This window comes from Myotis myotis, unplaced genomic scaffold (genome assembly GCF_014108235.1).
Source record: "Myotis myotis isolate mMyoMyo1 unplaced genomic scaffold, mMyoMyo1.p scaffold_m19_p_12, whole genome shotgun sequence".
Taxonomy (NCBI): Eukaryota; Metazoa; Chordata; class Mammalia; order Chiroptera; family Vespertilionidae; genus Myotis; species Myotis myotis.
Window position 1 is genome coordinate 31,978,890 of NW_023416316.1, and position 16,176 is coordinate 31,995,065.

The following is a 16,176-nucleotide window of genomic DNA, read 5'->3' on the forward strand; positions in this document are numbered from 1 at the left end:
GGCAGAACCGTCCTCATCTCCTTCCCCGTCCCTCAAAGGCCTTCTCCATGCTGCCTTTCTTTCCCATACCCGGCAGGCCGTGAGCCGTTCCTTCGTCTTCCGCAGTTCTCTGTATTTTTCTCTCATGGTGTGTCTTTTATGGGTTTCATCTTTGTTTTATTCCTTACTCTCTGAAGGAAGGGATGGCATCTTCAACTGCCCCCTCTACCCTTGCAGCATCTTACCGAGAAGGGCGTGTGTGCCTCCCATTAGTGATTTAGGGAGATAATGTGATGCAACGGTAAGCCCTCCGGAATTTTGAAGGCAGCACAGCTTCAAATTCCGGCTTTTCCATTGATTAGTGTGAGGCTTTGGGTGAGTCACGTCATTCGGCTTGTAAAACGAGGACATTGCTACCTGACAGAGCACCGAGGGAGACAGCGTGGAAGCGCTTTGTTAACTCCGCGGAGAAACCAGCCATGTCCGCTATTTTCCTCACGGAGACCCGACGCAGCCTCGCCATTCACAGCCGGGCGTGCAGGACCCTCCCCCCTCACTCCCTGAGGAGCGAGACCCGAGCGGCGGGGAACCGGGCCCCCAGGTGCCGCGGCCCCTCCCCCCTCCCAGCGCCGCTGACCGCGCTCCGCGAGGCCGGCGCAGCCGCCCGCCTGCGGGGAAACGGCCTGAGGTCCCGCTCCCTGGGGAGGCCTCCCTCCTCCCACCCGCCCCGGAGAGCCCGGCTCTGGCGGTCACCCCTCAGACCGCGGCGCCGCCGGCGACCGGAGCCGTTTGGACCCTGCCCGGCCCCCGTAGCGCCCCTTCTCCAGCAGGTGGTTCTGGTCCTCTCCCCCGACTCGGGGCGCTCGCGTCACCCGCGAACCTCTGCCCACGCGCCGGCGCCGCAACCAACCGAGAAAATAAACAAACCCCCGCGCGCGGCGGTCGGCGCCAGGCCCCGCCCCCGCCCCGCCCCGCCCCGCGGCTCTCACGCCGCCCCCGCCGTCGGGACTTCCCTCCCGCTCTCGGCTCGCAGTCGCCTCTCCCCGCCCCTCACCGCAGCCTGCAGCCGCGCTCCCCGCCGCGGTCCGCCCGGCCCGGCGCCCCTGGGCCCGTTAGTGCCGGCGTCCGCTCGTGGGGCCGCCGCGCGCCCCCCGCCGGCGCGAGCCGCCCCCGCCCCCTGACCCTGCCCAGTCCCAACGCCCCCGGCGGCCGCCCTGAGAGCCGCGGGAGTCCGGCGGCGCGGAGGGAGGCAGAGGAGGGCCGAGCCGGCGACCAGGGAGGCCCGGTGAGTGCGCGGAGGGCGGGCCCGGGTCGCGGGGTCTCCTGCGGCGCCCGTGAGGTGGCGGTGGCGGCTCGGCCGCGCCACTCGGCGCGCCCCCGACTCGGCGCTGGGGACTCGGCCTGAGGTAACGGGCCCCGCAGGTCGGAGCCGCCGGGCAGAGGGCGCGGGAGGCCGCTCCTCGGGAAGGGCCGCGGCCCCGACGCGCGGCGCAGGTTCGGGGGCGGCGGAGAGAGACCCCCCCCCCCCCAGGCCCCGGGCCGGGCCGTGGCGGCGACGCCTCCCGAGGTCGCGCCGGGGCCGGGGGCCGCCGCGTCGCCGAGTCGCCGAGCCGCGAGTGACAGGTGCCGCCGCCCCTCCCCGCCGGGCATCGCGCTCCCTCCCCGGGATCCTGGCGCTCGGAAATTTCTAGAGCGACGACCTCAGCTCGCCGTTTTCTGCCTTTCAGGTTTCGAAGCCGCTTCTTCGCTCGAGTTGGGTCTCGCCCAGCCCTGTCTCTTCCTGACGTACTTTGTGCGGAGAAGTTTGGGAGCCCCGGCCCGCGGTGAATTTGGCTTCATTCATGAGCGAGGTACCTCGTGAGTTACTCTCGGGGAGAGCGCGCCGCCTCCTCGCCGCTCGCTGTGGGAGAGCGCGGGAGCGGGCTGTGGGGTTGTTACACATTTATTATTGTTATTATTGTTATTATTATTATTATTTCGCTGTTATTGTTTGGAACAAGCATTCTCTCAGGATTTTGTGAAATGGCTAGAATTTAGGGTGCTTAGTAGATATTGAACAGGAGTGACAAAATGGGCCTATTGAATTGCCTTCTCTTTCCAGCTTCTTTTAGATTTTTTAGTTTTTCAGTTAGATTTTACAGTTGAGTAGGTGCTATGGCTTCCATGGGAAGCACTAACCTCTCGTACTGAAAAGCCAGTGAAAAATTTTCTCTGCCGGTCAGTATTGCCTGTTTAGGTAGTAACTACGTTTGTGATTGTAACCGGAGTCGTCAGTTTAATAAGTTTGACTTGCAGCTCTAAGAATATTGGAGAAACTTTATGGTAAATTAAGGCATTAAACAATCTTTAAACTTCGGAAGTATAAGGTGGGTTTTTTTCCCCCCCTCAATAGGTTTATAATACCGTAGTCGGTATTAATCAAATCCTAATCAATGGAAGATATTCTTAATAGTCATAAATGGTTACAACAGACTTATTTATAAGATACCAAACAGTGGCTTCACTCGATAGACTAAAAGCAAGAACCTGCAAGTTGACCAAAAGAACACAGGCAAATGAAAATACATGTGCTTTATCAGACGAGATTGGGCGGTTCAGGGTGGTATGGCCGTAGACCATGTGCTTTATCGATGGGAGAATCCCTTAGGTCCTCAGTATCTGTACTTTTTAAAACATATTTTTAAAAAATATATTTTATTTATTTTTTACAGAGAGGGAGGGAGAGGGATAGAGAGTTAGAAACAGCGATCAGCTGCCTCCTGCACACCTCCCACTGGAGATGTGCCCGCAACCAAGGTACATGCCCTTGACCGGAATCGAACCCTGGACCCTCCAGTCCGCAGGCCGTCGCTCTATCCACTGAGCCAAACCGGTCAGGGCTGCTTGTACTTTTTGCTTAGATTTTTCAGCCCACAGAAATTAGGTGCTGCGGATTGGAAAGGGGAGGCAACATTTATGAAGAAAATATAGAACTTAAGGCAAACCCATAACATTTACATGGTTTGTTTGCACCAATTGTGTTGGGAGCAAAGTGTTGGTACACATTTGGCACTTGTTGGTTGTGAATCTTAATTTACAAGAAGCTAAAGTGCAAGATATTGTTCAGTTGTGTTATTTGAGGAACAGAACATGAAATAATACAAATTTTAAATTTCACCAGGTGTTAAATCATTGATGCCCAATCCCATTTCATTTTGTGCTGTTTTATAAAAATGTAAGTTATAGTTCAATGAGGCCACACCAATCAGACTAACTGGTTGATAGTGTTCATGGAAGATGATTGTCATTTATTTTATAAAAATGAATAAATATGATTATCCTTGACTGAGGGTTTTGCGCATATGTCGGTTTTGAAGGGCCCTAATTGAGGTATGACCACAGCTATTGTCCATCTTGTCCTTAGAGAGGTCATAGTGAGGGGTGAGGTCATAGTGGCAGTGGTCTTCAGAACCTCAGCAGAGACCAGCTGTACCAACCATTTTGAGATCCTGCTGCTTGCAGTTTAGACTATTCATTTTTTAGAAATAGTTTATTTTAAGCACCTCATATATCCTAATTCTTTTTAATCAACATTTTAAAACCAATTTTGTTTTCCTAAACAAATATGTGTCTTAAACAAAATTAGTTGTGGTGATGATAAGTTGGTAGATTGGCACTTAAATTGAAACAACTTTGAACTGCTAATAATCTTAAATTCACATTTGCATTATGGAATTGGGGATTATCTATAGAGCATTTTGCGTTTTCTTTTCCTATCCATTCTACTTTAGAACACATCTTTCAATGCATGTGTAGCCTTGTATTGGGGGAATGTAAGTTTGGGGTCTTCTTTAAGAAGAAGGAAAAAGATAAAAAAAATGTGAACAATAAAATGGCAATAAATACATATCTATCAACAATTGAATCTAAAAATCAAGATAAACAAACAAGGAATCTAATGAACAAAATAAACTGATGATAAATAGAACCAGAGGCATGGAAACATGGAACAGACTGATGAATCTCAGAGAGAAGAGAGGAGGTGGGGTGGGAAGAAATTAACCAAAGAATTTATATATATATATATATATACATATATATATATATACATTACCTATGGACACAGATCAAGTAGGTGATGAAGGCCTGTGGGGGGGAGGACTAGGTAGAGAGGGGCAATAAGGGGAAGAGGGGGAGGATTTGTAATATTTGCAACGATAAAGATTTGGAAAAAAAAGAAAATAAATCCAAATTTAATAAATTGATTTTTTGTGTGCTAGGTCCTGTGGTTTTTGTTAGGATGTTGAAATCAGGGTTGTAGGGGGCTAGGCACAACAATAAGCATAATCTTTAAAAACATTTAATATATTTTTATTTATATCAGAGAAGAAGGGAGAGGGAGAGAAAGATAGAAACATCAGTGATGAGAATCATTGATCTGCTGCCTCCTGCACACCCCACATTTGGGGATATAGAGCCCGCAACTTGGTCACGTGCCCTGACCAAGAACTAAACCATGACCTCCTGGTTCATAGGTCAATGCTCAGCCACTGAGCCATAATTTTAATAAAATTATGGCAAGCATAATTTTAATAAAAGTAAGCGTAAAATACAGAAATACTACAGAGGATGGGATGATTAATTTGAGGGGCCGGTCAAAGAAAATATAGAGATGCTAGCACCTGAGCAGATTTTGAACAATGAATACACGTTTTAAGTGGAAGAGATGAAGAGCATTTTAGGCAAAAGGAATAGCATAAAGATATGAACAAGTAAAACTGAATATGTGACCAGGAAATTTTAGGTAGTTTTGCTGGAGCAAAATCTGAGGAAGGATAATTGTTATAAAAAGCCCTAACACATGCTATAATTACTAAGTTAAGTAATTGGTGTATTGAATATATATAAAATGGAGACTTCCCTATAATTTGATATTGCTGCTGTGTCAAGTATAGTGGAATTAATAGTTTTTACTAATGGGAGTAATTAAGAAATTATTAAATATTTATATGTGATGAGCTACCTGCATATTTATAAACTTGTTTTTTGTGCATTTTGACCTGAACCATTTATTTTTTAATTTATCTTATGAATTTTGTCTTCAACTGAATTAGCCTTTAAATTATTTTTATTTTATTTTATTTATTTATTTTTTAAAATATATTTTATTGATTTCTTACAGAGAGGAAGGGAGAGGGATAGAGGGTTAGAAACATCGATGGGAGAGAAACATCGATCAGTTGCCTCCTGCACATTTCCCACTGGGAATGTGCCCGCAACCAAGGTACATGCCCTTGACCGGAATCAAACCTGTGACCCTTCAGTCCGCAGGCCGACGCTCTATCCACTGAGTCAAACCATTTTCGGCTTTATTTTATTTTTAAAAATATTTTTATTGATTTCAAAGAGGAAGGGGGTGGGGAGAGAGAGAGAGAAACATCATGCCCTAGCTGGTTTGGCTCAGTGGATACAGCATTGGACTGCGGACTGAAGGGTCCCAGGTTTGATTCTGGTCAAGGGCACATGCCTGGGTGCGGGCTGGATCCCCAGTTAGGGGTGGGCAGGAGGCAGCCAATCCATGATTCTCTTTCATTATTATTATTATTATTATTTTTAATAAATTTTATTGACTTTTTAGAGAGGAAGGAGAGTGATAGAGAGCTAGAAACATCTATGAGAGAGAAACATTGATTAGCTGTCTCCTGCACACCTCCCACTGGGGATGTGCCTACAACCAAGGTACATGCCCTTGACCGGAATTGAACCTGGGACCTTTCAGTCCGCAGGCCGACACTCTATCCACCGAGCCAAACTGGTTAGGGCTTTATTGATGTTTCTATCTCTCTCTCGCCATCTCCCTTCCTCTCTGAAATCAATAAAAATATATTAAAAAAAGAAAAAACAGTGATGAGAGAATCATTGATTGGTTGCCTCCTGCACGCCCCCTACTGGGGATCGAGCCTGCAACCAGGCAGGTGCCCTTGACGGGAATCAAACCTGGGACCCTTCAGTCCGCAGGTCAATGCTCTATCCACTGAGCCAAACTAGCTAGGGCAGCCTTTAAATTATTTTTAAAAGGAGACTAAAAGGGAAGAGGGGAAACATAAGAAATAAGTAGATTTCTGGACTAAAATCTAATTTGTGTAGTATTTCAGTATTATGTAAATGTTAAATATATACCACATTCAGAGACTGACCAATGTAGTAGTTTAGGGAATCTCCACTATACATCACTTTTTGCATTGTATACCTTAATTAAATCTATATCATTTAAATGTATATAAATGTAGAGATATTAAAAACTGTGTGAGAGAGAAAGGGAAAATAGGGGAAGAGAAAGAGCTCTATTTGAATCTATTTATCCTATTGTCTTTTAAATAAGACCAGAGATGGAGGTCAAGAGTTTTAGGACACAAGATTGAAGGAATATTAACCCTAGCCATACCCTGAATTATATTTAAAAATCCTGATGTTGTCATAGTCTGCCTTTTTATTCCTTTTTCTCTTCAGTAGTTAAAAGAATGAATTCTTGGATTGATAATATATTTTTTGCAAATTTGGAAAAATTTGTTAATGAAGGTAATGTTCTCCAAAAACATGCAACATAATCAGTCTTTGACAGTTGCTGTCTGTCATTTGTCCTCTGCCTCACTAACATTAAGGACCAAAGGCATCTCATTGTCAGTTCTGACCTGCAGTTGCCCTTTCTAAGTTTGACACAGGGCAGAAAAATCAATATTGCATTGATTACATCAGTTTACTTTTTTGAATTTGGGTTTAAATGATCATTTTCCCTACTCAAGATGAGATATTTTTCTTTTTAAAAAAATTTAAATTCTTTATTATTTGAAGTATAACCTGTGGGTTGCGACCCCTTTGGGGGTCGAACGACCCTCTCACATGGGTCGCCTAAGACCATTGGAAAACACATATGTAATTACATATTGTTTTTGTGATTAATCACTATGCTTTAATTATGTTCAATTTGTAACAGTGAAAATACATCCTGTATATCAAATATCTACATTACGATTCATAGCAGTAGCAAAATTACAGTTATGAAGTAGCAGCGAAAATAATTTTATCATTGGGGGTCACCACAACATGAGGAACTGTATATGCGTATAAGTTCTTTGGTTAATCTCTTTTATTTTAATACGTGGATTGCTGAGGTAGTATAGCATAGGTAGCTGCTTCCTCAGGAAAATAATTATTTTGTCTTTTGAATATCATTCTTTTCTCAGTTTAACAGTATTCTAATGTTTTCACTTTGTCTTTCTTTTATTATTATTTTTCATTCATTTTAACATTTATTGTTTGTCTACTGTATGCCTACTGTTTAAGACATGGACCCTACTGTGATTCTTGGGTTTTGAGTAGACTGATGTTTAAAATTAAAATTGAGGCATTAGGAAGATTGAGAACCACTGTTCTAGCACATGCCCTCACTTCCCTACTGTCTGTGTGAGATGTTTTTCTTATAGAAGAAATATGGTCATTATAGAATACTTGGGGAAATAGTGAAAACTGTCAAAAGAAAAACAAGCATGAGTAGTCCCATGCATTTTCTTTGTTTTTGGTATGTAAATACATAATGCACATTTACAGATTAGGGATTATTTTTATGTTTTCATTCCCTTTCTAATTTAAAATTTACATTTCACCCTCTTTCACTTCTGAGGTACTGGTTAGTGTACCTTTTGACCTGGTATGTAGATTTCTCTAATGGCTATTGAAGTAGACAATGGATTGGCTATATATCATGTGCAGCCTGTAGCACAGATGATTGAATCCTTCCAGTTGACCCATCTCCTATTCTCTCAGCTGCTACGTAGAGCTGTTCTTTAATATTTACTGTTAGCTAAAGTATAGTGCAAGTGGCTGTCACTATCTTTTTTGCACTCCTACTGCTGACCAAACAAGGGATCATTATAGGTGAGCATTTCCCCCTTTTCATTTTACCCTTTCATAAACTAAGAGTATTTTATCAATTATTATTTTTTTATTTTAAAAAATGTATCTCTATTGCTGAAAATATTACAGATGTTTTCTTTTTTTCTCTCGTTGACACCCCCCCCACACATACACCTTCACCACACTATTGTTTATGTCCATGGGCTATGCATATATGCATATAAGTTCTTTGGTTAATCTCTTTTATTTTAATACGTGGATTGCTGAGGTAGTATAGCATAGGTAGCTGCTTCCTCAGGAAAATAATTATTTTGTCTTTTGAATATCATTCTTTTCTCAGTTTAACAGTATTCTAATGTTTTCACTTTGTCTTTCTTTTATTATTATTTTTCATTCATTTTAACATTTATTGTTTGTCTACTGTATGCCTACTGTTTAAGACATGGACCCTACTGTGATTCTTGGGTTTTGAGTAGACTGATGTTTTCCTTCCTTAGTATATTAGGTATAATCATTAGGTCTTTGACCCTTTTCAGTGGCTCACTGCTCAACAATTACTTCTCAATGCCTAACAACTTTTTCCTTTCATTTCAAAGATTAAAGCCTTAGTTAGCTTTTAGAATGGTGTTGATTTAAATTTCAGAACATTTTTGCAGTGGAGTCAGACATGCTTAGCCAAATTTTTAAATAGTTTGTGCCAATTTTCCTTTGCCTCGTAGGACCTCAAGACATATTTCAATTAATTATAGTAAGAATACCAGTAGATGTTTATATTTGAGTGGTTCTGTACTGACTACTGTTCTGTTATTGTATGCAAAGTCCATTAACATATTTAATGTTAACTCAGTGAGCTGGGCATTCTTGTTCGTTTCACAGATGAGGAAACACTAAGTAAGTGGTTCAGGGGCTCACAGTAAGCAGCAGGTTGGGTTTGCTCAGGTCTTCTTGCTTCAGGTCAGCATTCTTGTCTAGTGCTTTTCTGCTGTTTGACTTCTGCATTACTAATGTAAAGGACCATAGGTAAACCATTGTCCCCAAACTGGGAGATCTACAATGTCTACATAGAACTGGGTGGAGAATAAATGTGTTGGATTTTTTTTACAGTATATGATTAGGATAGGTAAAACAAAGTATATTAGGAAAATACTAAATGTTGAATTTATTAAAAACTTCAGAATCATATCAGAGTTTTCAATTTGCACTCCTGATTTGCACTCCTACTGCACTCTCTCCTTTCATTTCAAAGATTAAAGCCTTAGTTAGCTTTTAGAATGGTGTTGATTTAAATTTCAGAACATTTTTGCAGTGGAGTCAGACATGCTTAGCCTCATTCTCTGGGTGGAGAATAAATGCAACACATTTATTCTCCACCCAGTTCTATGTAGACATTGTAGATCTCCCAGTTTGGGGACAATGGTTTACCTATGGTCCTTTACATTAGTAATGCAGAAGAGAGTCTAAGAAATGAAAGGAGAGAGTGCAGTAGGAGTGCAAAATTTGGCTAAGCATGTCTGACGCCACTGCAAAATGTTCTGAAATTTAAATCAACACCATTCTAAAAGCTAACTAAGGCTTTAATCTTTGAAATGAAAGGAGAGAGAGCAGTAGGAGTGCAAATCAGAGAGAGAGAGAGAGAGAGAGAGAGAGAGAGAGAGAGAGAGAAATACCGATTGGTTGCCTCCCATAAGGGCCCCTACCAGGGATTAAACCCACAACCTAGGTATGTGCCCTGATTGAGAATCAAACCTGAAACCTTTTTAAAAAATATATATAAATGTATGTGTGTGTGTGTATTGATTTCAGAGAGGAAGGGAGAGGGAGGGAGATAGAAAACATCAATGATGAGAGAGAAGCATTGATTGACTGCCTCTTGCACTCCCCCTCCCCCACTGGGGACGAAGCCTGGAATCAGAAGAATCGAATCGGGAACTCCTATTTCATAGGTCAGTGCTCAACCACTGAGCCACACTGGTCAGGCAAACTGCAACCTTTTTGGTGTACAGAATGATGCTCCAACCAACTGAGCCACCTGGCTGGGGCCCTGATCCAGACTTTTAATTGATGTTTTTCTTCAGCTTGAGTTTCCATTGAAATTTTGTTTGGATGAGTAGGTAATAAAAACAAATCATTTTTGTTTTTATAACCATTCAGTAGTTTATAACAGTTGAAATTATTTTTAAAGAACCTAAAATCTTTTCTTATCAAAATTTAATAATATAAAATTTCTTGGCCAGCAGCCAAGGGAAGGGAAGGCCTATTGCACGAATCTCTTTGTGCAACAGGCCTCTAGTTAATAATAATATAAGAATAAACTGTGTTTCACATACAACTGTAAACCTATTTTTTAATATATTTTATTGATTTTTTTACAGAGAGGAAGGGAGAGGGCTAGAGAGTTAGAAACATCGATGAGAGAGAAACATCGATCAGCTGCCTCCTGCACATCTCCTACTGGGGATATGCCCGCAACCCAGGTACATGCCCTTGACCGGAATCGAACCCGGGACCCTTCAGTCCGCAGGCCGATGCTCTATCCACTGAGCTAAACTGGTTTCGGCTGTAAACCTATTTTTGCTCTACCCTGTATCCATCACAGATTAGTAAGAAGACTTTGTTCATTGTGGTTTCAGACTCCATCAGATCTGACTGATGAATACTCTGTCTCAACATGTGGTTCCACAATCATAGAAGCAGAGAAAAGCTAACATGGTGAACCATGTTCTGAAGAAAAATGATTTTAAAGCTTTTTAAAGCTTATGTTTCACTGGCCAAAGTCAGTAACATGGTCATGCCTGCATTCAGCAGGGGAATCCTATATATCCTATATAATAAAAGCCTAATACGCAAATTGTCCCCTCGAACAGTCCTTCGACTGGGATACTGGGAATTTGCTCGCTATGATGTGTGCTGACCACCAGGGGGCAGCGCGGAACATGGGAGGTGTAGGCGACGTGGTGCTGACAGCAGGTGGCAGTGGAGGTGCTGCCAGCCCAATTGGGCCCGACAAGAGTGGGACTTCGGCGGGATGGTGGAGCACTGAGGGGGAGGCGCCAGGCCAAGGTGGGGGTGCCAGGTGGGGCTGCGAGACTGGAGGCACAAGCTGGGGCTGCAAGCCTGGTAGGGTGCACTGAGGCTATGTAAACTAAAAGATAATGTGGAGGGTGATTTTGAAAAGTTTTCTTTGCAGGAATTTAAGTTCTCTATTTTGCTCTCAGTTTTTGACTTAGGACTAGTCGCTAGGATCAAATTTAAGGCAGCATTTTGTATATAAGATTGTTCTTTTTCTACTTTTTTTGTTTTGGAAGTTGGGGATAAACATATACTTTTCTGTTTTAAACCGTATTGATGTAGGATGTTTTCCATAAATACGTATTTATATAATTATTATTTTTAAATATGTTTTTATTGATTTTAGAGGGAGAGGGAGGGAGCGAGATAGAAACATTAATGATGAGAGGTAATCATCAATTGGCTGCCTCCTGCACAATGCCTGCTAGGGATAAAGCCTAAAACCTGGGCATGTGCCATGACTGGAAATCAAACCCTGACCACCTGGTTCATAGGTTGACACTGAGCCACACCGGCCAGGCTATGTATATATTTTAGCAGTATATTTAAAAGAAAAGAAAACCATGAATTTTTGAAAACTATATATGGAAAAATGAATACATTATATTGATGGTAGTCTTGCATTAGTCTGAAATCTCATATCATTATTCCACTTTCTATTATACAATTTTATGTTGTTTTTAAGTTAAAAAGTATGCTATTGCTCATAGGACTGTTGGTATGAATCCAAATATTACTAACTCCCGTGTCTGGATATATATATATATATATAAATAAAATATATATAAATTTGTTATTACAGTAGAATCTTTAATAAATTTTACTCACCTGTCTTCTTTTCTCCCTCTACAGGAATTATTCTTGACAGAAGTATTTTTAAAGAAAAATATTTACAATGGCCTCAGCAGTTCTTAGTTCTGTTCCCACTACTGCTTCTCGTTTTGCCTTGTTGCAAGTGGATAGTGGTAGTGGCTCTGATTCTGAGCCTGGAAAAGGCAAAGGTAGGACTCCTGGAAAGTCTCAAACAAGCAAATCAACTGCAAATGAGAAAAAGAGAGAGAAAAGAAGAAAAAAGAAGGAACAGCAACAGACTGAAGCAAATGAGGTAACAATTATAATAATCTGTGTTTGTTTTCTTAATAGACTGTAAGCAAGCATCATGAGGACAGGTACCATCTTGTTTACCCATGTGTCCATAGTACTTGGTTCTAGGTACTTGATAAATATGACTTGAATGAATGGATGTAAATTTATGCATAAAGTCAATGTAATGAACATTAAAAAAAAATTAATTTAGTTTTTTCCTATCACCATTTATCCCCCCATACCCTCTTCCACTTCTTCCCATGCAATCACCACTATTGTCTGTGACATGAGTTCGAGTTCTTTCTCTTTTTTTTTTCATCTTTGTTCAGTCCCTTCACTTCCCTGCCTTCCCTCATCCCCCAGAGCTTGTTAGTTCAGTTTAATGTAAAGTTTTTAAATGCCTTTATTTTTTTTATGACTATGGAAGCTTAAGTACTCATTCCAAAAGGTAACAAAGTCTTAAAAGGAAACAAAGGCCATTTGTAAATATAGCTAGCGATATAACCAACAGGTATATAAATACACGTATATCTATATTCATGTTTTACTTAAAAATGGGATTATATAATAGATTTTTATGCTGTTTTTTCCCTAATTAGCCTTGAGCAGTTTTCAGTTTGAGTAAATACAGTTCTACATTATTTTAAATGACTCCACATTATTTAATTATATGACTATATCATACTTTATTTAATTATATTCTTGAGATAAACATTTGGATGGTTCCCATTTTTTTTTTTACTATTATAGACAACTAGAGGCCTGGTACACGAAATTCTTCCGGGGGGAGCGGGGGTGCGGTGGGGCTCAGTCCGGACTGCACCCTCTCCAATCCGAGACCCCTCGGGGAATGTCCAACTGCTGGTTTGTGCCCGCACTTTTAACAGATGACAGCTCCATTGTTGTTTCTTTTCATGCTTAAACCCATTGGAATTAGTAGGTATTCAAACTGTGTATACATTTGGGAGGGACACCCTGTATATCTCTAGTCAGTGGTGAAAGGAACCAATAGCGGATTTGGAACCCCCCGATAGGGAACCTCGCTCACTCCCCACATGTCTCCCTCAGTGGCCAGCCCAGGCATGTGGGAGGCTTGGCTTCCTTCGTAGCCCCGGGGAGACTTGGCTTGGGAGGAAGGCGATGAAGGAAGCCAATCCTCCTGCCCTCTCTGCCCAGCTCCATGGCCGCCGCCCAAGCCAAGCCTCCCGCCTGCTCCGCCGGCTCCATGGCTCCAGCCGACGCTGCCATCTTTGTGGCTATGGGTGCCGCCACCTTTGGCACAGAATGCCAAATATTACCCTTTTATTAGTGTAGATAATCCTATGACTAGCCTGAACATACATTTTCATGCATTTGATGATCATGTCTTTTTGCAAATTGACTGTCATGCCCTCACACAAGATGGTCACCCCCTGTGGTCACAAAATGGCTGCCACAAGATGGCCGTCAGGGGAGGGCAGTTGGGAGCGATCAGGCCAGCAGGGGAGTGGTTAGGGGGTGATCAGGTTGGCAGGCAGAAGTGGTTAGGGGCAATCAGGCAGGCAGGCAGGTGAGCGGTTGGGAGTCAGTGGTCCTGGATTGTGAGAGGGATGTCCGACTGCCAGTTTAGGACCGGTCCCACAGGAATCGGCAGTCGGACATCCTCCGAGGGGTCCCAGATTGGAGAGGGTGCAGGCTGGGCTGAGAGACAACCCCCCCAGTGCATGAATTTCGTGCACCAGGCCTCTAGTCCTATATAATAAAGAGGTAATATGCAAATTGACCATCACTCCAACACAAGATGGCCACCCCCATGTGGACACAAGATGGTCAGCAGGGAAGGTCAGTTGGGTATGATCAGGCCTGCAGGGGAGGGCAGTTGGGAGGGACAAGGCCTGCAGGGGAAGGCAGTTGGGTGTGATCAGGCCTGCAGGGGAGGGCAGTTGGGAGGGACAAGGCTGCAGGGGAGGGCAGTTGGGGGAGACCAGGCCTGCAGGGCAGGGCAGTTGGGGGTGACCAGGCCAGCAGGGAAGGGCAGTTAGGGGCAACCAGGCCTGCAGGGGAAGGCAGTTAGGGACAATTGGGTCGACAGGGGAGCAGTTAGACATTGATCATGCTGGCAGGGGAGTGGTTAGGGAGTGATCAGGCTTACAGGCAGAAGCGGTTAGGGGCAATCAGGCAGGCAGGCAAGCGATGGGAGCCAGCAGTCCTGGATTGTGAGAGGGATCCCAGATTGGAGAGGATGCAGGCTGGGCTGAGGGACACCCCTCCCCCCACCGTGCGCAAATTTCGTGCATTGGGCTTCTATATATAAAAGCCTAAGTGACCGGTCAGTGGGTAGCTATGACGCACACTGACCACCAGGGGGCAGATGATCAACACACAGGCATGGAAACATGGAATAGACCAGTGGTTGGCAAACTCATTAGTCAACAGAGCCAAATATCAACAGTACAACGATTGAAATTTCTTTTGAGAGCCAAATTTTTTAAACTTAAACTGTATAGGTAGGTACATTGTTATTAACTTAATTAGGGTACTCCTAAGCTGGCCTTTGCTAAAAACATCCTCAGTCTGATTGAGGTACATTCGCTGAGGTCAACCCCTTCCAACTCTCCCATCCACACTTGTCTTGTATACTTGTTTCGTCTATCTCTTTTCCGAAAACCGACTTCTGCGCATGAAGTTTCAATCGCACTGTACGTGCGTGCCCGCACGTGGTATTTTGTGGAAGAGCCACACTCAAGGGGCCAAAGAGCTGCATGTGGCTTGCGAGCCGAGGTTTGCCAACCACTGGAATAGACTGATGAATCTCAGGGGGAAGTGGAGAGGGGGGAGGATGGGAAGAGATTAACCAAAGGTCTTATATGCATGCTAGAGGCCCAGTGCACGGATTCATGCACCGGTGGGATCCCTTGGTCTGTTCTGCGGGGATTGGGCCGAAGCAGGCAGTCTGACATCCCCCAAGGGGTCCTGGATTGCGAGAGGGCACAGGCCAGGCCGAGGGACCTCACTGATGCATAATTCCATGCACCGGACCTCTAGTTAGGATAATAAGTAAAAGGAAAACCCTCTACCTTAGACATTCTTAAGCTGACTTACATGACCAGCATTTATTGTGCCCATTTGTTTTTTTAAAGAAATGCCAAAAAACAACTCTGTCTTTTTCAAAAAATATTTTAATTGTTGAGAGTACTATAGATGTCCTCTCTTTTTTTTCTCCCTCTCGCCCCCCCACCACCCTAGGCCTTCACCACCCTATTGTCTGTGTCCATGGATTAAGTATATATGCATATAAATTCTTTGGCTAATCTCTTCCCACCCCCCACTCTTTCCCTCTGCACTTCTACAATCTGTACCATGTTTCCATGCCTCTGGTTCTGTTTTATTCATCAGTTTATTGTGTGTTTGTCTTTTACTTATTTATTTTTTTTAAATTAAATCTTTATTGTTCTGATTATTACAGTTGTTACTCCTTTTTCCCCCCATAGCTCCCCTCCACCCAGTTCCCAGCCCACCCTTTGCCCTCACCCCCCCCCCCACTGTCCTCATCCATAGGTGTACTATTTTTGTCCAGTCTCTTCCCGCACCTCCCACACTCCTTTTCCCCCCAAGAATAGTCAGTCCATTCCCTTTCTATGCCCCTGATTCTATTATATTCACCAGTTTATTCTGTTCATCAGATTATTTATTCACTTGAATTTTAGATTCACTTGTTAATAGATGTATTTGTTGTTCATAATTTGTATCTTTACCTTTTTCTTCTTTTTCCTCTTCTTAAAGGATACCTTTCAGCATTTCATATAATACTGGTTTGGTGGTGATGAACTCCTTTAGCTTTTTCTTATCTGTGAAGCTCTTTATCTGACCTTCAATTCTGAATGATAGCTTTGCTGGGTAAAGTAATCTTGGTTGTAGGTTCTTGGCATTCATCACTTTGAATATTTCTTGCCACTCCCTTCTGGCCTGCATAGTTTCTGTTGAGAAATCAGCTGACAGTCGTATGGGTACTCCCTTGTAGGTAACTGACTTTTTTTCTCTTGCTGCCTTTAAGATTCTCTCTTTGTCTTTTGCTCTTGGCATTTTAATGTGTCTTGGTGTGGTCCTCTTTGGATTCCTTTTGTTTGGGGTTCTCTGCGCTTCCTGACTTGTAAGTCTATTTCTTTCACT

At 43.3% G+C, this 16,176-nt stretch overlaps 1 protein-coding gene across 8 annotated transcripts in view; it reads left to right on the top strand.

The window, feature by feature from the left end:
* The first annotated feature begins 1,019 nt into the window (after positions 1–1,019).
* The window catches only part of GKAP1 (G kinase anchoring protein 1), a 64,292-nt gene continuing 49,135 nt past the window's right edge, over positions 1,020–16,176 (top strand). For 2 of the 8 annotated variants that reach the window (XM_036330715.1, XM_036330714.1), the window contains exons 1-3: positions 1,020–1,264; positions 1,707–1,829; positions 11,794–12,046. In XM_036330715.1, coding sequence (XP_036186608.1) covers positions 11,837–12,046 — 210 coding nt within the window. In that variant the 5' untranslated portion in view covers positions 1,020–1,264; positions 1,707–1,829; positions 11,794–11,836. Of the gene's footprint in view, positions 1,386–1,583; positions 1,603–1,706; positions 1,830–3,172; positions 3,194–11,793; positions 12,047–16,176 lie in introns of those variants that run through there. The other 6 variants (XM_036330708.1, XM_036330716.1, XM_036330713.1 and 3 more) reach the window with 5 other exon arrangements.